General features: G+C 35.5%; 1 protein-coding gene across 1 annotated transcript in view; it reads right to left on the bottom strand.

Moving 5' to 3' along the window:
- Window positions 1–5990: 5990 nt before the first annotated feature.
- Window positions 5991–24095, bottom strand: part of CTNNA3 (catenin alpha 3) — a gene marked incomplete at both ends in the record, with an annotated part of 1381762 nt that continues 1363657 nt past the window's right edge. Inside the window, one exon of the mRNA XM_084245749.1 lies at window positions 5991–6278. Coding sequence (XP_084101875.1) covers window positions 5991–6278 — 288 coding nt within the window. The remainder of the gene's footprint in view (window positions 6279–24095) is intronic.

The raw sequence follows: 24095 nt of genomic DNA, 5'->3' as shown, positions 1-24095 counted from the left end.
ATCAGATATAGTCTTAGGTGACTTGTGTGCATGTAGAATCTTAAAAAAGTGCCCTCTCTGAATTGCAATATGCACCAGTGAAACAGTGGGATTAAAGGTGACACGTAAAAGCACATAGACTACTCAGTAATTTATTAATGTCCTTTATTTTTCACTCCACACAAGGCACATACCACCAAACAGAAACACAAAAAAATGAATAACCAAACCTTTCATTTTTATTGTTTTAGTATTCATGTATAATTTTCAGTGGAGCAAATTATTAATAAACTATAGTGACATGAGTTGAAATATAGTTCAAATAATACTAGGTAACTTCAAAACAAACCCAGTGTTACACACGTGAAATATTTCAATTGAGAACACATTTTTATTTCAGTGAAGCACAAAAGCATGCAGAATCTCAAATAAGGGGTATTTGGGCTCCTATGCCAATCTCATAAGAATATTGAAGGGATTTTGCCATTCCTGAATAAATAATTCATTTTTATTGATTGGTGAAATTGCCTTTAAGGATGAATATGGACCAGAAAATCGCACCAGTGCTGTTGCCAAAGTTTATTGATAGCCAAACTCTGAGAGTACTTTGAATTGGCCATTACCGCAGTGAGCCAGACACTCAGTCTCACTCTGTCTTCTGCACAGCAGGGTAAGATGTGCAAGTAAGATGGTCTGAGATATCTCAAATGTCACTAAACTGAAACTCTCAAGATATTGCTGCAATAAATATGACTATTATTGATTGCTTACTGTATTTCATCTCAGACTTAGTTTAAATCTTCCTTCATTCTGAATTATGTGCACATTACCTCCAGAAATGTCACTAAGTTTAAGCTGTCAAAGTTGTTGCTTGTAAAAATGCATAAAATAAGTGGTTTTCCCCCTAGTTAGTAAGGAAGTAAAAGTATAATCAAAAATAAAAGCAGGGGCATCTGGAAATCTTTCATTGGGAGTTTTAATTCATATTTAATCACCTACTTTGCCCAGGAAAATTTGTTTTAAGTCCCAACTATTAGGTACTAAATTGGGCATAACATATGTCTACTTCTGTTTTCAGGGACTTGTTAGTCATGGATATGGAGGAAAGACTGTTATGCTGTCATTTAGGTTCAGTGAAATTTTCTTTGGAGGGATCATATCACAAAAGAAAAATTTTAAAAACCAACAGGAAGCACAGCTTTGCCCTGCAAGAGTTACTCAAATTATCACCTTTCTATTCCCAGGCACACGTTGTATATTTATGACCTCCATAAAGAAGGAAACCCATTTTGCTATAGTTTGAGTTAGTTTGGAATACAAGGAAACTTTAGCTTATTTCAACAATATTTGGCTGAAACTCACCTGGGATGTATAACTTTAAAAATAAAGGTACATAAGCAGTAAAAAGGAAGAGAAATGAGGCCAGTGAATGGTTTTCACCAATCAGTTCTGAAGATGTGTTATTGAACATTTTTGAATTATTGAAAATTTTCCTTTATGAAAATGAAAGCAATTTGACAAGGGAGTCATCTTATTTCATATCTCCTAGATAAAATATTCACTCCTCATGTAACTGGCAATCAGTTATTAGAAGTGAGAATATGCGGCTAATTACTTATGTACCTGTCTTTTATCCACTTTAAAAGATATAGTTGAGGGTTAATAATATTGTTTTGGTTATTTTGCTCTTACATAGGAAGCCAGCTGGCATTTGAAATGTGCATCTCATTGTCAAATGTGTTTTCCCAAAAGTTTGGTTGGTGTGTTGGCTAAAAGTTTGTATTCTGCCATGCAACCAATATTTCAAGCTGCTGAGTATTTGAAGGAGATCTGTATCTCTGCGAAATCTCAGTTTTCTTATCTATAGAATGGAACTAATAATGTCTACCCTGACAGCCATTGAGAGAATTAAATAAGGTAATAGCCTTTAACAGGAGCTAACACAAGAGGACCAGAATCTCTATTTGTTATCTGTATTTAATATTTTAATTCCCAGAACCTTGAGAAATGCTTAGAACATATGTACTCAACTAATATTTGTTAAATATATAAATAGATGGCTATCCTGATTGGCTCTGATATTGAGAATTTCACCTATCATAAAACTACAAAACTTCCAAATTTCTGTTTCTCAACTTGCAAACAACATCACTAAATCGTCCTGAGAATTTATGGAATTCATCCTCCTGCCTTTGATAAGACTTTATCCAAACCACCAAAGACAAGAGCCCCAAGCTATCCTTAAAGTCTCCTTCAGGAGAAGGTTGCCTCTTCATAAAACCAAGAACTTTTCATTCCTGACTATAAAAATGAACTGCTCCTGCATCTGTCTTACTTATTCCCTCCCTTACCACTGACACTTTCTTACCTATGTCTCTTTAGAGCTGTTTTGTATTTATACCTTTTTCCCCTCTTGTTTATCAAACTCATTTTGAAAATCAGACTTGTGTTTTGTTCTCCTCAAACAATGGGGGCTATTAGATGTCATAAACCAGCCTGTAATCACTGAAACATCCCACGATCTACAGAAAGACCAACCTGATAGACTATTGTCTGTGCACAGAATTCTAGTAAGGTTGGGGTTCCATTTGGAAATGGTTCTTTCAATAATACTATCCTTCTATAAAAGACTCAGGAATTATCCTGTGTACCCTAGTAGGGGAAAATTCATTAAAACTTTTTAGTATTATAAGCCTTTTTGGTATTTTAAGCCTTGCTTTAAGTAAAAATGTTTCCTATTCAAGTGAATTGGTAAAAAAATGGCAAAAACTGTATTTAGTATTTTAAAACTTTAGTATTTAAAAACTGTATTTTAGTCTTTTGGTGATCTGGGATAGTGGTGCAGCCTTGATTATGAAGTTGCTTAGTAACACTAGCATTTTATTTCCTAATCAATCCAAAAGATTGTGATGAAAACTTAAATACTTTGTGTCTGGACAATTTTGTCATTAGGCTTGGCTTCTTTATTTGATAGTAACATGTGAAATACTAATGGTATTATTGTGGTATAGGAAGAGAATTATGAAAGGATTACTATGGCATTTTCACTTGAATAAATGTTTTGTAGTATGCAAAATATTAAGGAAAGTGATACAGAAATATAAATTCCTCATGTTGCAATCACGGTCCTAGTTTACTTAAAATAATTATTGAAATAATATACAGGACACTAGTTTTAAACTGGATGACCTTACATTTTCTGACCTGATAGGTCAAACAGAACTATTTCTAACTTCCCAAATAGAAAAATGGCTTTTTGATTCCTAAACATGCAATAGGCAGAATTTCTTTGCAAAAGACAGGCCGATAAAAGTACATATTTCATTCAACTTGATATTCTGGTGTCTGCTGTGCTGACCTAGAGAATTACTTACAGCATTCTGAAAATAGGTTGGCAATTCTGCAATGAGTTCACCAGAGAATGGTAAATATCACCAGGAAAAGTCTCAGATGTCATTCTATTCATTTTGCCATTATATAGAAATCTGCATCCATGGGAACCATAATCCCTAGCATGCATTTGTGTATGTGACAGCAAAGAATGCCTAATGGAATAGAAAAAAAAAGGGAAATAATGCTGCCGGGAATTCAAATTTATTTATAATTGGAAGTAAAACACTGCAGAATATATTGGTTTAAATGTATGATAGATGTATAAGAGATGGGAGATGAGACATATTTTTATTGCACAGCATGAGAGGGAAGGACATTGACTGGGGCTAAGTGACTGGGTGAGTGGATCTGATAGCATCATTATCGTAGAATCCCTCAAATGTTCATAGGAGTGAGATAGCCCAGCTCAGGGATACAAGATGAAAAGATCACCCTGAAAGTGAAGATACAGGAAGCTACTGAGAATACTTTCTCTGTGGTTGGACATTAGTGTTTTTTAGTCAAGCATTATTGAATAGGAGGAGCACTAATTTTTGGGGTTTAGTGTACTCATAATTTTAACTCTTTTGTACTGTGACTAGAAAGGTGACCTCCTCTGAAGCTATACAGTATGCAAGCTATGGAGGCGCTTATCCCTTACAAGGAGGGACTTTATGGGGAACATATATGCTATGCTAATACTTAAAAGGAAAGGATTTGCAAAGATAAGGAAGAAAATTAATGAATAATATATTTGTAAAGACATGCATAGTTTGCACTTGTGTCATATGACAAACAGGGAATCATTAACAAATTATCTTGAAAAGTGTGTTTGAGGTTTATTTCCTCACTCAGGTTGTATCCACAAACTCTAGTAAATAGAAGCAAATATTCTAACTCAATAGTTGTGATAAATAAAAAGGAGCGATGATTTTTCACTTTCCTTGTTTGATGAAAAACCTTGCAATATGTCTAATTTAAAGATCGTGTTCTAGATATTTTCTAAGTTATTCTGATTCTAATCTCATGTTTGAAAGTGACACTAGAGGCTATCCAGGACTGTCCTTGTAGATGCTATCAACCCTCTCCTTCACAAAGGTTGTTTTTGTTTTTAATGTAAATGAACATAAATTGATTTCATTAAGAGAAAGGGGAGTCTTGATTAGCAGGATCAAACAAATGTATTATCAGAGGAAGCACACATCACATCAGGGATGTGAGTACAAAGGTATATAGATAAACCACCAAGCTATCACTTTCATTAATAAATTTTTGCCATTCCCCCACTTAAGGTTTTAAATGTGTCTACTACATTCATACAAACAGATTAAGTTCATTTAATATAATTTTAGTGTGAAAATTTTTAGACTTTGCCACTCATTTTTTTGTGGGTGTGTGTACATCATTAGTTTTATGTAGCAAAGCAACTCATACTTCTAATGTTTAAGAGTGAGCATCATCTATCCTCTCAGTGAAATACAAAATGTAAAAATAAACGAACAGAATTACAATAGAGAATGTCAATTCCAGATAAGGCTCTACAGTTTCTGCTCATTCTCCCATTGAATGTTAGGACACAAGTTATCTTTAGTAGAGAAATTTATTTTAAAAATGTCATCTTAAGCTGCAAGGATGTTTGGTAAATACCACAATTCAATTTTAATCAAGTTAATCCTTGCTGTTAACTTTTTGTTGTGTAAAAGAACTTACATTATTAGCACTTTGATTTTAAGTAAATCTTGAAATTCTGTTCACTGTAGGGATTCACATAGGTGGACAGATGTCTTTCTCGGCTGTAAACATACATGTTTTTTTTTATTGTACCTTTGATTACTAAGCAGACTTTACTCCTGGGATATTCTCCAAGTTATATTTTTTTAGACTTCATTTGCAGTTGTTTTTTTTTTTTTTGTGTGCCAAACTGGAAATGTACCTACTTTGAAGAAAAGGGTTTGTTCACATCTCATTTTGGGTAAGGGTATTTTTTTAATTTAACATAGGGATTATTTGGTAATTGCATAATTTTAAGTTATGCCTACTCTTTTGACATTTAATGCTGTATTTTAAATTCCAACCTAGGGAGAGCTTATATAGGATCAAATGGACTTAGATTTTCTAAATGAGACTATTATGATTATTGAGCGTGTGGCTTTCGAAATAGTTACACATCTTGTAGGTGTTTTTTTTTTTTTTTGTATATTTTCCCAGCTAAAATATAAACTCACACTTCTACCTGAGAATGGGATAACTCATGTCCATGTTTTAATTGAAGATGAAAAAGAGTGTTAAACTATAGCAGATGACCCTGATTCACTTCATTTCCCTATGCTCATTTCAGTAATGTATGTAAAATATTGTGTTGGGAATGACTGAATGACACCTGAAACATTCATTCATTCCACAAGCACCTATTGATTATTTATTAGGTGCTGGTCATTAGGTGCTGTATGGCCAGCACCTAAGACAATGGCATGATCCCAAATACATATTGTTCATGTTTGATACAGTCTTCTGATTTCATGTTAATTGTGAGGTAAACTCCAAAAGTTAGTGAACTTAAAGAACTAATTAAGTGTAAAAATAAAGCAGTGTGTTTAGCCAGGACTTTGTAATACAGGCACTAGAATAGAACAGTGGTTTCAGTAGACATGTCTTCCTCTAAATTCACTCATGACTTGTACTGGATGGATTTTTTTCTTTGCTGAGCCTCGTCTGACGGCTGCACACTTTTCTTCTGGCTTTTCTCTTTTAATCAAGGGTTTTTTTGCAGGAGCCTTCATTCGCCACATCACAACTGGATGCCGGGGCCCAGAAGGACTCTGAATTCGGATGATCTTGGTTGAGGCAATATAAGACATTTTCACTGTTTGCACTACGGCATTCATTAAATTTTTGGCTGCTTGGATCAGGGAGGTGACACTGTCCAACTGTAAGTAAAAAGAAAAATAAGCACCTATTATTCAAGAAGGTAATCAGGAATTTAGAGACATGTAATGCTATAAAATCTGAAATTTGACACTTTTACTCCAAAAATGAGTAAACTCCCATTTTTTAACACCTACCTATACATTGATGTTGCATAAATAGATCTATATTTATAAGATGATATCTTAGGGAGATTAATTTCTGTCTCTTTTTTTCAGTAAAATGGATTCTATAAAGTGAACATAATAACATAAGGTCCAGATGGTCACTGTTTTCTTTGCTATGAGAATCTCCTTATTTCCAGGAGTAATATTAGCCCTTTTTTTCATACAAGATGACTAGCCTCAATAAAAGTCATAATATGTAAATTCAAGTCTATAAACACAACAACTGAAAATTCTTCCTTAGGGAGTTTATAGTGTAAGATAAATACCATACACACATATGGTTGTACACATGCATTTATCATTTATATTCTCATGGATTTTTCCCAACTAATTCCACCAAAAAGAGTCTCTTTTTTAAACAGGGAACTGTTTTATCTTGTAGCATGTTAAAATAGAGAAAAGTAATAAGGTTTTATCATGAAATAAAGTTGGATTTAAATTTCAGGTCTGCCATTTGGTAACTTGGGCAAATCTTTTAATCATTTTCATCCTACTTATATCAGATTTTAAATAAGGAAAAAAAGTTTACTGAAGTTAAAGATGTACAGAGAACCTAGTAGTTTTACTGCCAACATTGAGTGCTATTAAATAACATTTCCTTTGTTTCCTAAGAAGACCACAAAATTGCTTAATTATGAAGATGCACAAATGCCTTTCCCCACATGATTCTGTTTTTAATTATTATTTTTTTCTGGGTAGCTCATAAGAACAATTAGGGGTGATAGATATTGAAGTTATATTCTTAGAATCTTGCAAAATACTTTGGAGCTAAGCCATTTGGTTCATTTTTATACAAGTAATGCCTCTTCCTTTATTTTAGCTTGGCAGATTGTCATCCACGGCCAACTCACACAGGAAGATGTGTCTCTACTGTCACCTTTCTGTGATGCATGCTGTCAGGGCTGAGACTCAAACACTGGCTCTGTAGTTACTGAAATCCATCAGCAGCAGCCTGGCCTAAGTACTCTACAGTTTGAGGAGTCTCATCTCACACACAGAATAAATGAGCGAAGGATATAGTAAGCTGATGTTATGTGCCTGGGGCAGCGGTCTAGTTTGGTGCTTCCTAGGAAGAAAATTTAATTAGCTTATTATATGCCAAGCCTAAAATCTTTGAAAAGGTAACACTAAGAAATATGTAATTTGAAAGGCATTAATACTTGGCAACTATATATTTTTGTCTTTTACTTGTTGAAGCCAGAAATTTAAAATCTCTGCATGTGGCAGAAATGACAAATGTTTTGCAAACATTAAGCAGAACTTCATGAAGCTCTCGTTTTTTTCAGAGGCTATTCAGAGCTTCTGGATTTGTATACAACCTAAACAACTCTAGACTTTGAATAGCATAACAGATTTCATTGTTAGCATGGCTCTATAGAGTTTGCAGGCTAAAATCAGTTCTGTAATAATTAGCAAATTCATATTAAAAGCCTCCTGAAGTTGAGTTAGATTCTGGAGGTGGTTTTCAACTTCACCATGGGAAGAAGAAAGTTTTTCTACATGATGAAATCCCATGAACAATATAGTTTATCTTTAGTGATTTTCTCTTGGTTTACTCCGAATATGTGCACTGTGATAAAATAAAATCTAATACAGATGAAGGTCCTAGGGACCTGCTGTTATTTAGGATTTTACCAGTGACTTTGGTCTTCCTACCCAAAAACTTATATTTCCTTCACTGTGTAATTTTGTGATATAAATTACATTTATTTCATTTCTTTTGCTTTTTTCCATATACATTGTATGTATAAACCAGTAGTCTAGGGAAGATATTTAAATTGAATCCATGCTTTAAAATGCAGAATCTGGCTTATTTTTTTCCTCACTGAATCAGCAAAACCCTGGTTGTGCCATTGTGATCTACTGTGCTAGTTTCTGACAAATCCTTTTATTTTAAACTCCTAAATGTCTATAGAAAAACTTCTCCTCCTGGTGACTCAGAAAAACCACAGGACAAATTGTCCCTCTAGGAAAGCATGACAACTAGTTTTACAGACAGATTAGGACAACTGCTGCAAGAATACCGTTATTTCATGAAAAAAGCTTATAAGGCACTCTGAGGATCTCAAAGGTCTAATTGCCGTGGGCTAAGATGCATAACTCTCTGCTGTTAGTCAAATCACGGGCCTACAAATGGTAATTTGGTGGAGGCCTAGGCATTGGCTCAGGCCTGTTTATAGAAAATAACTGCAGTTTCCTGCCTATAAACATGCTTGAAAATTCTCTTATCTAAGTCTAGTTTCATGAAAAATCCTTTAAGGGACAGATACAATAGAATCCTTTGTGGGGAAAATAAAGGCATATTTGATTAGGATAATGCACCTACATTGGGGTCTCTGTTCTACTTACTGAACAAAATTCCCTGAATTTCAGAAATGTACCTGTGTAAGACAAAAATGTTCATTTATTCTGTAAGACTGGTGGAGCAAACCAACCAACCAACCAGACTATAACACTGAGGTCCAAAAATTCTTGCCATTACATACCATTTTGATCAACTGAAATTTCTTGGAACTGTAATCTGAGATGTTTTCCTGACACACAGTAACTCCCATCACTGATCAGGATCCACTCTCATCACTGTTCTTGATGAAGGTATCATGTGAGAATATAAATAACTTCAAATATCCTTAAACCATTTAAGGTTATAAGTTAACATTCTCATGCACGGACATATAAGTCGTTCCCTACCTATTCCTTTCCAGAAAAGAAAACACATAATTCCAAAGAGAATTTTGATCTAAATTAAAGGCAACTGATTTATGCTAGATAGATCAGATGTTGGCTCTCCTAAGAGGAAGAAAGCCTCCCTGCCTATGCTGGCGGCTTATGATGGTTCATATAACATCAGTGTGGTTTCAGAATAACTTGTTGGCATCTTAATGTCACAATACATTTCTCCATATTATCTATGTCCAAGCCAAAGTCAGTAAGTTCTGTCTTATTTCTTGAGGTTCTTTGTGAATATAAGGTGATTATATTTTGTAAGTTAGCTCTTATTTTAACAGCAAGATTTGTAAATAATGCTTAGTAAGCCCATTTAATTAGCATCCTACTTAATGTTTTCATTCTGCAGTAATTTCAGGTTTTTTTTGTTGTAAAGTCCTCCCTGTACTTTGCAGTATATGCTCTGTGGCATTTCACTCAAGATACAATGTAAACTTGCCTACTTCTGAAAGGATTTCGGGCAAAGCATTGGGGTGCATAAAGATAAGCTTATCACCCTTTGTTTTAGAAAAGTAGTTTAGCAACAATACAAGTATTTTCCCACTTAAAATGCCAATGTTTTGTGCATGTATATACATAGAATGTTTGAATATTTTTACAGAAGCTAACATTAATTTACCTCTGATGTGAGTCCTTAAGCAGCTACACCAAGGTAGAATGTCAGCTGGCAAGCTTTTTTTAAAATGATTTTGTAATTATTGATAGCCAAGAGGAATATTAAGTAAAAAACACCAATTTTCTTTTTAATTTTCTAAGTTCTTTTTAATATACCAGAACATCAGAATGCCTTTTACAGTACTGTACCTCCCCATTTTCTGGATACAAGCCTTTTATCAAATGAATATTTGCATGAATGCTAAGCCTAAGTGAACCTCACTCCCCTAATGGGGAGCTCATCTCTTGCACCTAGGTGTCACCTGGGGAAAGCAGTTTCTCAACCCCTGTGTTAAGGGCCATACTAATTGCCGTTTCTGAGACTACTGTCAATAGAAAAGTCTGATGTATGTGGAGAGACCTAGTTGTTGTCCCATAACCTTCTGGGTAAACTGGTGCCCAGAGTATGTTGTGACTGTCTTGAGTCTCTACTTTTGACTGAAATTCAAGACCACTGGGGTGTGTTGCATCTGCACAAAAGCAAGACTAGAGGCAAATGTGTGGATTTTGGATCCGAGTAGAACAACAGCTTATACTAATTGTCAATGTTTAGTATGTGCTTCCTCCATATTGGTGTTGTTCTAAGTAGTGGACAGAAATGAGCTCACTGCAGCCCCATGAGATAAGTGCTTCTATGATCTCCATCTTCTAGATGTGGAAACAAAGGAACCGGAAGTTTAATAGCTTGCTCAAGGCATGTTATTCAATGTAAGAGCTCACACAGTACACAACCCTACCTCCCTGTCATTCCCAAAATGTGTTTATTTTCAGATATTGAATTTTCAGAGAAATTGAACCAATATTCACACTGTCAAAAAATGTTTTCGGGAAGGTTATAGGATCTTTGTAATATTTATTGGTACTTAGGAAAATGAGGATATTTTATTTGCTAAGCATTTTGTTAGGATGATGGTTTTATAATTATGCTCATCACTGTCCAAGTTGAATTTTTTAGAGTAGCTAATAGAAATACTAAATTGTTCTTATAGGCCCCCAAACAAGTCAAGACTATTATGAACAGCTTTTTAAATTTTAAAATCTGAATCTTAATTAAGAAATCAATAAGGCGAAGAAAATATAAGCATATTATAACTGCTAGGAGATGGAGTAGCATTAACATTTATTTCATCTTTAAAATGTGTCATACTGCAATACAAACCAAACTTTTTTCTGTATCTCAAATAAAATCAAGTCCATTTGTTTGCCTTCATTTTAGAGAAGAAAGCAGGATTGCTCCTTTTTCATTTTAACCCTTACTTAGTTAAAAATTTTCAATATAAAACCCTTTGGAAATACGTTTATCTCATAATGTGACAGGGCATTATGCATGTGTTATGATATATAACAAGTGAAGGCATATGTAACTATTTGCCAAGATTTTTACAGGTTTTCCAAATAATATTTACCATTTTTCACCTCTCAGTTGATCACAGTGGTAGCTTATATACTACAAGAAAAGGTTATATATTTTTAACAAAAATATAGCAACTAATGCATTATGTTTGTATGATCTATTGTAAACTTTTTGAGGACCTAATTTTATTCCAATACTTGGGATCTCCTATTTGTATGCGCTCCAAATGGGCACAGATGATGGCTTTTTATCCAGGGTTCAGGAAGCCTGGTCTGGGACCTGATAGATTGTGTTTTTCCTGGGAAATGAAAGGCTGTCAGGACACTTCTGTAGCCCAGCCTTTGCTGTACACCCCCTGTCCATTTACAGTAGAGGAGTCTCATGGATCCTCTCTGATCAATGGTTCAACTTGCCCATGAATCAGCATCAACTAGAATGGTTCTTAAACCAGGGAGCTGAGAAACCTCAGAATGACACCGTGGGTTTGAGTTGGGGATCAAGATTTGTGTCTCAAAAGGCACTACTCTAGGACAACGTAAAAGGGTCCCCTTTTTTCCTTTAAAAATAAAACCTTGATGGGTAACCCTGGTGGTACAGGGGTTAAGTCTCAGCAGTATGAAGTTATTGGCAGTCACTACAAGCACGAGTTGGATCCCCGGCCAGAGAGCTGCCCACATGGCGCAGCAGACCTCTCCTGTCTTGCCCAACTGCTCCCCTCAGCAGTGTATTTCAGTGGAGCTGCCTGTTCTGCCCCCCCCATTCTCTTCGGTGAAGCCTCATATCCCTTGCACACCTCTGGCCTACACTTCAGTTCTTGTATTCATAAACAAATCTTAAAAAAACAAAAAAACCTTGACAGTAATGTTTATTCTTACAACCCACCCCTTAGCTCTTCCAGCACTATAGTACTTGTGATCATTACCATAATGCTGGGTACACTCGTCTCCCTTTTTTTGAGACCTGTTCCTCCCCATCCCTGCTAACCATAGATGACTGACTGAATCAGTGTAAAATAGTGGAAGGATACATTTCTATAAATTGTATAGATTTTGAGAGTGTTCTGCAAAATTTGGTCGAATATAAATCTTTACTCATGGAGCAAAAAAACTTTTTTAAAGTATTGATGAAGACCATTGGGCTTTCCATTGAATTTTTGTTTATTGGAATGAAGCACAAATTTGATTTTTTTATATTCCATTTTTATTGAGGTGTCCAAGGCTTACACTATATTTTAGGGTTATAGTTTCCTAGGTTCAACAATACCTCCCCATCTATCTTTAAAACCTTAATAATCTTTCACCCTTGTTCTTGGGGGGGGGGAGGGAGAGCCCTTCCTCCTTTACTCTCTGCCCCCCACAATTGTATACATTCAAAGAAACTTCATTTTACCGAAATTTCAAGTTAAGGCATTTTAAAGAGGCACCTCAGATTTGTTTAAAATGAATTTGAGACCTAGTGATTGCATTTCCTAAATTAAGCCTATATTAAGTATTTAAAAGTGTTATGCACCCTTTATTTGTGATTTACATCCTGAACGTAGACCTGAAGGGTTACTGAAATGCTTTAATTACTACATTTAGCTGATTAGGTACAGGTGGTCCTAAAGAGCCTGTCTCCAGGTCCTGCCACTCTTACCTATTCCCATTGCATCACTTTCTAGCTCCTTAATAGGTTTAAGAGGAATCCCGAAAGACCGCTACATTGGAGGCCTCTCCGGTGGCCTAGGGGTTTAAAGCTCAAGTGCTACCACTGCAACGGCCTGAGTTCAAACCCCGGCCCTGGCTAGGTAAGCCTCACCCCAAGCCCAGACATGGTGCAGCAGACCGTCTTTCTAGTCTTCTGCTCTCTTAGTGGAATGGGTAAGGGATGGTTGTGAGCGTGTATTATCTATGGCTGAGTGTGTGTAAGAGTGGTTGTAGAATGAGTGTTAAGTTTGAGTGGTTGATGTGAGGGTAGTGTGTGTGTATATTCCTCTGTCCAGTGCTCACGGAGCTATAGATCTGTCCATATATAATAATCTACTTCATATTAGTTACATCATTTGTGAGGAAAGTATTGCTTCTTGGATCTTCAGCTTATCACTACAAAAATCATATGGAAAACATTTCCTAAAATCCAGTGTTTTCCAAATTATTCCATCTTCCTTCAAACCAGGGAGTTTTATGACATTTAGGTAAAGGCACAAATAATACTGTGATCAAATTATGCTTCATCTGTTGAAACTATGCCTGTCAGAAAGTGCCACATTAAGCATTTTTTGGTACTATTTCAGTAAGAAGTATGTTCACTTGCCCACAGAACGAAATCATTGGTTCATATAGTAGACGACCTGTATTTGAATTCCAACTTCGACCAACATGCTAGTAAATGAAGCTTGGGACGAAATCAATTAGCTTTTCTGAGCTGCCATTTCTTTTCAGTGTAATTACAATAAAACATATTTCTGGGATGCTTAACAAATATTTATAACACACTTAGCAAGGACTTCACATAAACACATTACATGCACAAAAAAAAAAAAAACTTTAAGCTTATAATGCAGACTTTGGATATTTGTGTGGAAGCTGGAAGCAAAGTAAAAACAAATTCTACCTGTTCTTGAAAAATCCAGAAACAACACAGGAACATTTCTTGACAAAAATATGTGAGGGATACCAAGACTCCTTCCTGTCCCCCTTACAATCCTTTCGATAAGTGCATTTGTCTGCAACTCTATTCCAGGTATTTCAAAACTAGAAATGTATAATTGTGAGGATAACCTTAATCTTCCATTAGCATGAGCTATTACCATTCTTATTACTGGCAGAGATGGAAAGGTGAAGCTCTAAAAAGCAATTAAAACATAAAAAGCGAATGACTGTATGTCAGTAATCTGCCATTTTTTTTCTCCAATTGTATAATCCTACCTAAAAACCATGCTGAAAATCTTGGGTGAGGAAAGGGCCTGAGAGCAAAAGTAGCCATAATGAGCAAAATAAGACTTTTGCCTGAGCAAGCAAAAAATGCCTGCATTTCAATATGCCCTGGTTGCATTCAAAAACTCTGCGTACTCGCCTTTCCTTTTCTGTGATTATAGTGTTGTGCGTGTTTGAAGAATAAATTTCACAAATCTTTACTCTCATTCAATCAAAGAAACATATATACAATTAAGTCATTTTTCTGGCCTCTAAGTGAAATATGAGAAACAGCTTATTTACTTCTCAAATACTTTATAGACATTGACCATTGAAATATTATCAAACATATTTATGCTTCTTTAGAAAAAGTCTGGTATTTTGTTGGTAAGGTAGGGACTATAGAAGTAGGTGGTGAATGCATAGATGAACTTTATTACTTGTCTCCATGAGCATACCTATTATATACTCATATACTGAATTTTATATACAAACCATTTTCTGGTTTTAAAATATCATCCTCCCTGTTATTTTGAAAAACATAGAAAATCCTGCCTCATGTTGCAAATTTCCTCTGAAATTCCTTGAAGATTTGACTTTGGCTACCATGACTCTGAAATATAGCAATGGCCTCTGTTACAAAACTTAAAAGTGATTTTCTACATAGTAAGATTTTACTGGAAACATAACTACCTTGAAACTCTTGTAACTACAAAATCTATGATAAAGTTGCTCATTCTGGACTCTTAGCTGCCTTTTTTAGTAACTTCTGCTTCCCGTAGTCACATTTACCCGGGAGATCTGGATGCTGCACCAGCCCCATTCCTGCAAAGGCCTATGGACATTGCAGTTTGTACTGTCAGTGTTTGAAATCTAGGAGAAGAGGCAGAAGTAGTCACTCATACCATTTTTGCTTCATCCACACGCTAGAAGCAAAGGGCAGCAGGTAACAGAACAGTGCTTCAAAAATTATTGCAGGAGAAGCCTGGTGCAACAGAATGTTGTTATCTCAGATGTGAGGCATGGAATATGTCTGGTATAAAAAATGCGCCTTGAGGAAAACAATTAAAGTGTCTTCAAAACGACTGTCATCTATTTATTTGAGGCTCACAAACTTTATATCTGAGTGGATATCAGAGGTTGGAAAAGTGTCCACAATGGGGAAATACTAAAAAGTTCTGTTCTTGAATTTAGTCTCTTTTTCAAATCAGCAATCTCTCTCATCCTGCCTAGAGTGTATCATAAAACACAAAACAATCTTCCAGGGTCTTTCTATAGATAAGCACAGATGTCTGCTAGTTGAAGGGATACGATTCAAACACATTTCACAGCAGCTGTTTGCTGCCCTTCCAGCTGTTTGGGGACAGGAAACTATATTGGCAGCAAGCTCCTATCCTATCCCCAGACAGTGGGAGTCAGCAAACAGTATAAGCATGGAGACATGTGGTTCTTAATCACTGTCATCTTTCCCTTTGTGTGAATTTAAAAATAAAGCCCTCGAGGTTAGATGGGTTACTACATAGGTGTGTGTGGGCTGGTGGGTAGGAATGGTTAAGAGTATTAACTCTGGACACAAACTACATACATTCAAACAAATTCTCTTGAAATCTGTTTTCTCTTCTGTGAAATGGAAAACCGACAACTACTCAGAGGATGGTTATGAAGACAGATCAAGAATTATGAATAGTGAATAAACTGGTTACTGTCACCATTGTGATGGTCAAGATTTTGCAAAACAACATTACCTTTTCCAATGGTTATTGCAAAAAATAAAGAGATGACAAAAGATGAAATTGTAACAATGGTTTCCATCTGTAAACTTGTACCATGGCCGTATGCTTTTAAGCATTACCTATAATCCTAATAACAATTCTATGAAGTAGGTGTTATTTTTTTCCCATTCATCACATAAGGTACCTAAGTACTATCACTCAGAGAATTTCAGTGATTTGATCACACAGACAGTGTGATAAACCAGAGATTAAATCCAAATCTATATAGCTACACATCCTCTATCCTCTCAGTCATCTTGTGCTGCTTGCTTCTGTCTCTCTCTCTCTTTTTTTAAAGATTTATTTATTTATTTATACAAGCACTGGGTACAGTCAGCAGCACAGGAGGGTGAGAGAATTCACCAGAGCCAGAGCAGGGAGCAGAGCAGGCAGAAGGACCGAATTACACTGCTGAGGGGAGCAGCAGGCGGCAGGAGAGGTCTGCACCATGTGGGACCCTCCTCCGGTGGCCGCAGAGCAGCCGGGGATCGAATCGGCACTGCAGAGGCTGCAGGCAGCTTCGCAACCCACTGCTCAACCACTGTGCCACCGGGGAGGCCCTGCTTGCTACTGTCTTGAGGAAAAAAATAATAATTTATAGTGTAATGAGAAGTCTTCTCTCATTTGTGGCTATCTTTCTCTGGCTAAGATCTCCCAACCACATTTCTTACTCTACATTCTGAACTGACATATCCCTTTATTTTGCTGGGGAGTTGGGGAGTCTTTTTGTTTTATTCTCTGAACATTTAACTCCATCAATAATCTCCAGTCTCTTGAACGCTACACTCCAGTTTCACTCATATTATCCAGAAACATGTTCCAAATGTTACTGTAAACAACTCTTCAACTGCATCTTTTTTTTTTTTCAGTTGAAGCAACATTGGCTTAACAACACTGTATATTCTTTAAAGGTATGTGATTACACTCTTCAGGTGTATGCTACCACCTAATACCCACCACCAAGTACCAATACTCTTCCATCATAGTCCACAGTCATATTTCTAGAGTTTGTTATTGGATTGGTTTTAAATGACCATTTGTTTGGTTTCTCTACATTCCATATAGAAGTGACAACATTGATCATTGCCTTCCTCCTTCTGACTTAATTTGACTAAGTCAGTTCCACTGATGTAGCCACAAATGGCAAGAGTTTACCTTCATTATTTTTTGGATAGCTGAGCAGTATTCCATTGTATGTATATAGGCAAAAATGGGCAGAGGAGCTAAATAAATACTTCTCAAAATTTGGCATACCATACATCTGATATCCAAGATCTACAAAGAACTTATAGAACTCAACAAGGAGAAAACAACCCAGTCAAAAGTGGATAGAAGAGCTAAACAGACACTTTTCCAATGAAGAAACACAAATGCTCATCATCCATTATCAGAAAATGCAAATCAAACCCACAATGAGATTCTCTTACTTCTTAATTGAATCTGTTAAAGAGAAATATTGACATTTATGATAAAACTATTTGAGTTTCCATAAATCTCCATATATTTATACAAATTTTTGCTTGCTACATGCTTAACAATGTGCTGATGATTGTGGTGGGTGTATTGTTGTGTATGAGTGTGTTCAGCGTCAGATGCCTGGGTTTTTACTTCTCTTTTTAATCTCATGATTCAACTGAAACATGCATAGATCCAATAATTGCAAAAATATAACACTAACACAGTGGTCACAATGGAAGAAGAGGCCTGTCCTACAGATCACAGCTTTTAACCTAGGGTTCAAGCACATGGATGCATTTCAGCTATTTGTGGCATGTGTCCAGGGGTCATAATTTGACAGCAATTGTAATTCAAATATGAAATTAGGGAATGATTTACTGTCCATAAATTAGAGTGGCTGTAAGTTTATCCCTCTAATTATATCCTTTAATGTCTACTATTCTGATGTAATTCTTTGTGTGGGAGAGAAAGGAGGAGAGCTAAAACTAATTTACCTGGTAATCAAGTTCAAAGCCTACTTTGTCAATACAATGTTTAGTGAAATGGGTCTGCTCAGAAGAAGTAAGTTCTGCACATGAATGCATGCTGTGGTCATAAAAATTAAAAACAGTGAGACATTCTTCTGTAGGAACTAGAAGCGGAGACCAGTAAGTTACCCATTTACCTTCAAGCACTATAACACCAACACAAAATAATATGGCCACCCTCTATCATCCAAGACCTAAATTTTTTTTTTTTATAATTTCTGTCTTGCACATTTAGTAAGTATTCCATTTTATTTATCTTCCACAAGGGCTTCTGTGGCAGATTCTTTTAGGTGAATATAGCCATTTCCCCATTTTTCCTTCATAACAGAATCCTGATTTTCTTCAGGTAAAAATTTACCCAAACTTGAAGGATTAATCATAATTGGTCTATTACCCTTTACAACTAATTTAGGGGTGCTTCATAGGATCTACTCCTGCTTATAGGGAAAAGTCTGCTGGGGTGGTTTTGGAAAAGACTCATTTTTGTAATAAAGTATCATTGTCATATAAAGAGAAAGGTTGGTTCTTTCATTTCTGCAAGAATACAGTTGTGTAAAAATAGGAAATTTGGAGCCACTGAATTCATGTTGAAATTATAAGGGGCCAGAATATACTGATAGTTGCAGAAGGAAATGTGGAAGGAACCCAAACTTAATAACATTATTAAACTTTGGTGTAACCATCATTGGGATATGCTTTATTATTTAAATCATAGTAAGTCTTTTTATTGCAGTCAAAAGCATTCCTACACAAATACCATTGTCACTTCTCTACATCAAACCCGAAATAATTCAGATGAAGATGATGTCATCAGTCTCCTTAATGCTACATTCCAACCACTTTGGAAACTTCTCTTACAGCTAAGTCTCACTTGTACCCTTTGCCAGTCTTGTTGCAAATATAGCTTTGTGTTTTATGACCACTTCATTCCCTATAGTTCACTTACCATTAGTTTATCCTGTTTCTACATTTTAATTATGTATTGAGCAACACCATACTCAACTAATATATATCTATTGCCACCTCTATAGTCCAAATCTGGAAGAAAGTAAACTATCATTCTGGCAAAAAAATAGTGACTATAGGTATGGATCCAGTAAACATGGAATTGATATATTGCTCATTAGTTTTCTGAGAAAGAAACAAAAACATAAGCAATGAAGTCACTAAAAAAAAAGGAACATATAAAACTGGCAGAACGGAAAGAGGTCAAGGCACAAATGTTGCAATGAGGAGCAAAGACAAGCTCATTTAGGAGTGAAAGATCTTAAGTACCACGAGGTCAGAGTTTTTAACTTAGACCTATAAAAGGACTGATAAAATACAACCATTATTTTAAGGAGCTGTGAGAATTTGTAGACCAGAGATTGGGGTCTAGCATTGCAGCACTGGAAATCTCACCACCTAATAGAATCACAGCAGAACTGAGAGAGACGAGACAAGTAGAGAAGTAGAGTTATAACCAGAAGAGTTATAATTTTTTGGATCATATATGAATATACCGCCTGTATACCCCAAAGCAGCTGAAGTCATAATAACTGTACAAAGTGAAGTCAGTGAAATTCAAGTTATACCTTTAAACATATCTATGTATATATGTATCTCTATACAATACTCCCCCTTCCTACCTTCTACTCCCTTGTCTATATATCACTCTCATTTGTGTTCTTAAGAATTGAAAAGAAATTGGGGCTATAATACAAATATTATAAATCTTTTGCTCTAAGAATATATCTTTGAACACATATTCAATTCTAAAACTTTTCCTTTCAAAGAAAAAGTAAATAGTTTGTCAGAAAAGATAAAAATATATTTATCTAGGTTCCATTTACTTGCAGGATTCTCAGGGATGTATCTACCAATTCCAATAGGATATTATGGACTAACTTGCATTTGTGGTTTTCTTATTCCATAGTTCCACATATAGTCATGCTTCTCAAATGTTCTCTTTTAATATATTTGGTAATTGTATCAGATTGTGTTAATTTGGTTAAATTAAGCAGAACTGACAAGGTAACTTAACCTGGTCTAAATCTTTGGTAAACTGAAAATGTTTGCTTTTCACTTTACAGAATTTGTCTTCAAATTCTGCTTAAGGAAAGCTTCCCTTAACAATAGTATAGACAATGCATCTCAAATGATAAAATGTGCTAGCATTTCATAGTTTTTCATAACTTTGTCCTTCTATTTCAACAAAAAAGTTTGGTTATATCTGGGGGTCATGGGCAATATCTATTCCAATTTATAGAAAAGATTGTGAAATGAATAGAGAAGCTTAGGGATATTTTCAGTGGGTTAACATTTGATGAGTAATGATATGACCAAATTAAATCTCAGTCCTCATGAATGCATATTTTATTGAAACTGACAAAAAATGAAGCAAGCTACAGGACACTGTCAAAACTTTAGAAAACGATGTTTCACAACAACTTGGAAAGTAAAGTATCAATCCTTATTCTTTGTCCAAATTGCATACATCTTGGCTCCAGACCTTACAATTTATTGTCCAAAATATTCACTCACCAGCAAAGGCAGATGGTTATATCTAATTGTCTTGTAGCAACAGTAGAACTTTATTTGATGACTTTGTAAGTAGATTTAGAAGAGAATCCTCTCTAGTTGTTTAAATGTCAATTCAATAAAAACTAAATTTTGATTTGTATTCTCTATTTAAATTAGCTCTCAGTAATTGAGAAGATGCAGTTGGAGTACAGATGTGCACTACATATTTTTCAATTCTTTACCAAATGACTGGTTTCAGTATATAAAAAATAGTCATGAAACAATACAATAGTAGTTGTTTCAATATTATGAAAGGGTCCATATCTAAACACTACTCATGCCATCAAGCTATCATGAATTCTCTGCTGCTCTACTCAGGTTAACAGAAGGAAGCATCATTGATTGGATATACCTATCACTTCAATTCATACACTATCAAGTCATTCATACATTCAAGCATTCTGCATCTCTATTTTCATCTCTTTTGCTTTCCAACAAAAGTTCCAACACACTTTACATTTTTGCATATGAAAATACTTCCAAAACCTTGAATGCAACCCAAGCCTAAACAACCATATTCTCCCTAGTTATATCATCATAATGGTTAAGGAAGATTAAAAACAGACTTCAGAAATAAATGCCTTATATTCAAACATTTTCCCTATCTCATTAATGAGTGATAATTTTACATCTACTTACTACAGTCTCAGTTTTTTCATCTGAAAAACAGGCATAATAATTGAATCTAATAGAGTTGACATGACAATGAAGTTATATTTGAATTGTTAAACTCTTGGAAGAGTGCCCAACAAGTATGTTTAACAGTTGTTATAATATTCTCCAAACCATGTTCATTCTGTGTGCTCACCATGATGTATTAGTTCTTTCTCTTAAACCTTCCTCAACTTTATACATTCACTTCATTAACTGAAGTCAATGTCCCTTTTCTGTGAGTCATTGAAATAGTCTCTGAGAGTTGCCTCATTTTCTGTAATTTCACTCTTTACATTGCAGACAGAATTTTTTTCTCCAAAATATAATTCTGATAATTACTTCAATGTAACTTAAATAACCTTATGATAATGTCCAAAGGACTGAACATGTTATATTCTCAAATGACTTTGACAACCTTATCTTTCACCAATGCAACCTTTGCTACTCAAAGGTATTTTCTTAAGAGCATGAAATGAAAAGCATGACTCTTTGTCTTTGAGAATATTTGCCTCTATTTTAGGAGTTTTTCTTGAATTTATACCTATTCTTCAAAACTCAGCTGTATCAGCCCCATAATTCCACCATGATTTCCCCACATCATTCTCTCCTTTCAGATAAAGACTCTCAGTAATTTATTTGTGCTCCCTATTTCACTTTGCACATACTTCCACTGCTGCATGTATCGCAACAAAATGGTATTTACTTGCCTTCATTTTCATTGGGAAATCAGATATAAAACTATAGATATGTGTAAACCTAACTCTGATTTTTTGGTTTGTTGGTTCACATTTAAGTGGTGATAAATTTTCTAAAAGTTCCTAGAGAGATGAATATCATCCTCTTTGCTTTCATGGATCTAATAAATCATGACAGTTTGAAAACATGTTTGCCATGCTAGAATAACTAAAATAAGAAGCTGAAGAAAAATGCTGATTTAATAAAAGCAGGTTCAGATTTACTGTCCTATATCCAAAGGAAACACACGTATGGTCTCTTTCAATGTTCTGTTAATAGAAGCCAAAAATATTGACAATAAAGGTAATACTGATTAAAATACTCCATCAGGGATTTTAAAAGATGTTTAAGGTAAACAATGATTATGGGCTGTATCAGTAAGAATGTAACACAGTTATTACTGGGATGATTCTGGAAAATGAATAACTTACTGCATTTAGTTAAACAATATATTTTTGGGGTATTTGGCACCATTAAAACTGAAATATGAATATACTGGTCTTCTTTCTGGATTTTGATACTTAAATATATTTTATAAAATACCTGAAACCAAAACAGATCAGTAAATATACATTTGACCTCATGGCACCAGCAAAGGAAAATATAATTTCTTCTGCTCTCCTCAGCAGAATTTGAGTTCTTCCTCCTATGTCAGAGTGAGGATGCAAAACCTGCTGATGTCATGACTTGATGGTCACATCTATAATCTTGATACAGTTTATTGGAACTAAATAAAATGACTAGAGGCTGAGAGGGGTTGGTGGAAAATATAACAGAAGAAAGTCTGATTTACAACCTTTCTCACCTATGAACTTTCCAAAAATTTTCATCTAATGTTCTCCCTGGATTCCAGCCCTGAATTTATTTAACCTTTGTGGTATTATCTAATTTATCCACATCTTTTAGGTCTGCCTCACCCCAGATCTTGGAACTAATCCTAGACAGACACAAGCGTTGATAAGACATCATTGCCAGGTAGCTCACTGACTTGAATGTTTTCCTGCCGGCCCATTATTAACCCCCTTAGTTTCCTCATAATTAAGCTCTCACTTCTAACCTATAACTGGAAGCCAACATAAAATAGAATAACATTTTTAACCACAAGAGTCTATGTGTTCAATTTTTACTTTACTACTGAGTGATTTTACCCTAGCTACTTTATCTACTAAGCAACAGACTAAGCTCGAATTTCTTTGTGTAATATGTGGGTTGGACAGAATTGATTTGTAAGGTTCCATCCAGTTTACACCACTATAATTCTTATTAAATTTTCTTCCAGATCCTCATAGAAACCTGAAAACCGAAACAGATTTTATCAGTGAAGAGAAACCCTGAAATCCCCCTTGTCCTTTAGTATATACAGATTCTACTTACTCACAGGCTATTATAACAGTAACAGTGTAAATCTAAAAATGGGTGGTCCCTTGTTCCCTGATCCTCCTAAGGAAGGGTGGAGCTGAGCAGGAAGAAGAAGCAAAAAGGATTGGAGAGGAGATTTTAGGAGATTTGGAAGACTTGGAGGAGGCACATGTAAATAAGAAGCCCCTTGCTTCTTGACTTTTCAACTTGAGCCAGGAACTTGGGGACAAGGAAGGAAACATTTGAAAGAAATGTGAGTGAGAGATACATGGGGAGGCTGCCAAAGGCAATCTTTTGTTTTGACTTGTATTTTGTATTTTGATTCAAGTGTTTTGATACAAGTCCCTTTTAGACTTGCATGGCCCCATCTATCCCTTGCCTATGGTCTGCCACCATGAAGTGCCTTAGACTTGTGGCAAGCTTTTGGGCCTTAGCAGTCCTACTTTGGACTAATCCTGTTTGGCTGGGCATTTTATCCATGAGGGGATATTTTGGGGGTGAAACACTTTGGGTGTTTCATTAGTAAACTATGTTAACAGTGGTAGGCTTTATCTTGATTTGATTTTGCCCTTTTACTTCCAGATTTGCCTGGCCCCCTCAGCCCCTTTCGTAGAGGTCCCCACCAGAAGGTGCCTTAGACTTGTGGCGAGCTTTGGGGCCTCCTTTGGGCCAACCCTGTTTGACTGGGCATGTACCCATGAGGGGATGGGTAACTATGGGTGTGTCACGTGAAAACTATTTAATCTATTCTTTCCCTTTTCTTCTCTTTATTGCACATTAATTGTATTACAGTTCTTTTCCATTGAAGGTCTTGGGCACTAGAGTATATTTTGTCTTGATGTGGCTGATGGCAGAACCAATTTAGAGCAGGCAGGTTTGGGGGTTCTGGGGTGCCCCTCACCCTGCTGGTAACAAAAAGAAGTATTCCTTAAGGGGTTCCTAAAGACTCACATGCC

The sequence above is a fragment of the Talpa europaea genome (genome assembly GCF_964194135.1).
Source record: "Talpa europaea genome assembly, chromosome: 10".
In the NCBI taxonomy this organism is placed as follows: domain Eukaryota; kingdom Metazoa; phylum Chordata; class Mammalia; order Eulipotyphla; family Talpidae; genus Talpa; species Talpa europaea.
Note: the sequence above shows the minus strand (reverse complement) of the source record. Positions and strands in the feature narration are given on the sequence as shown.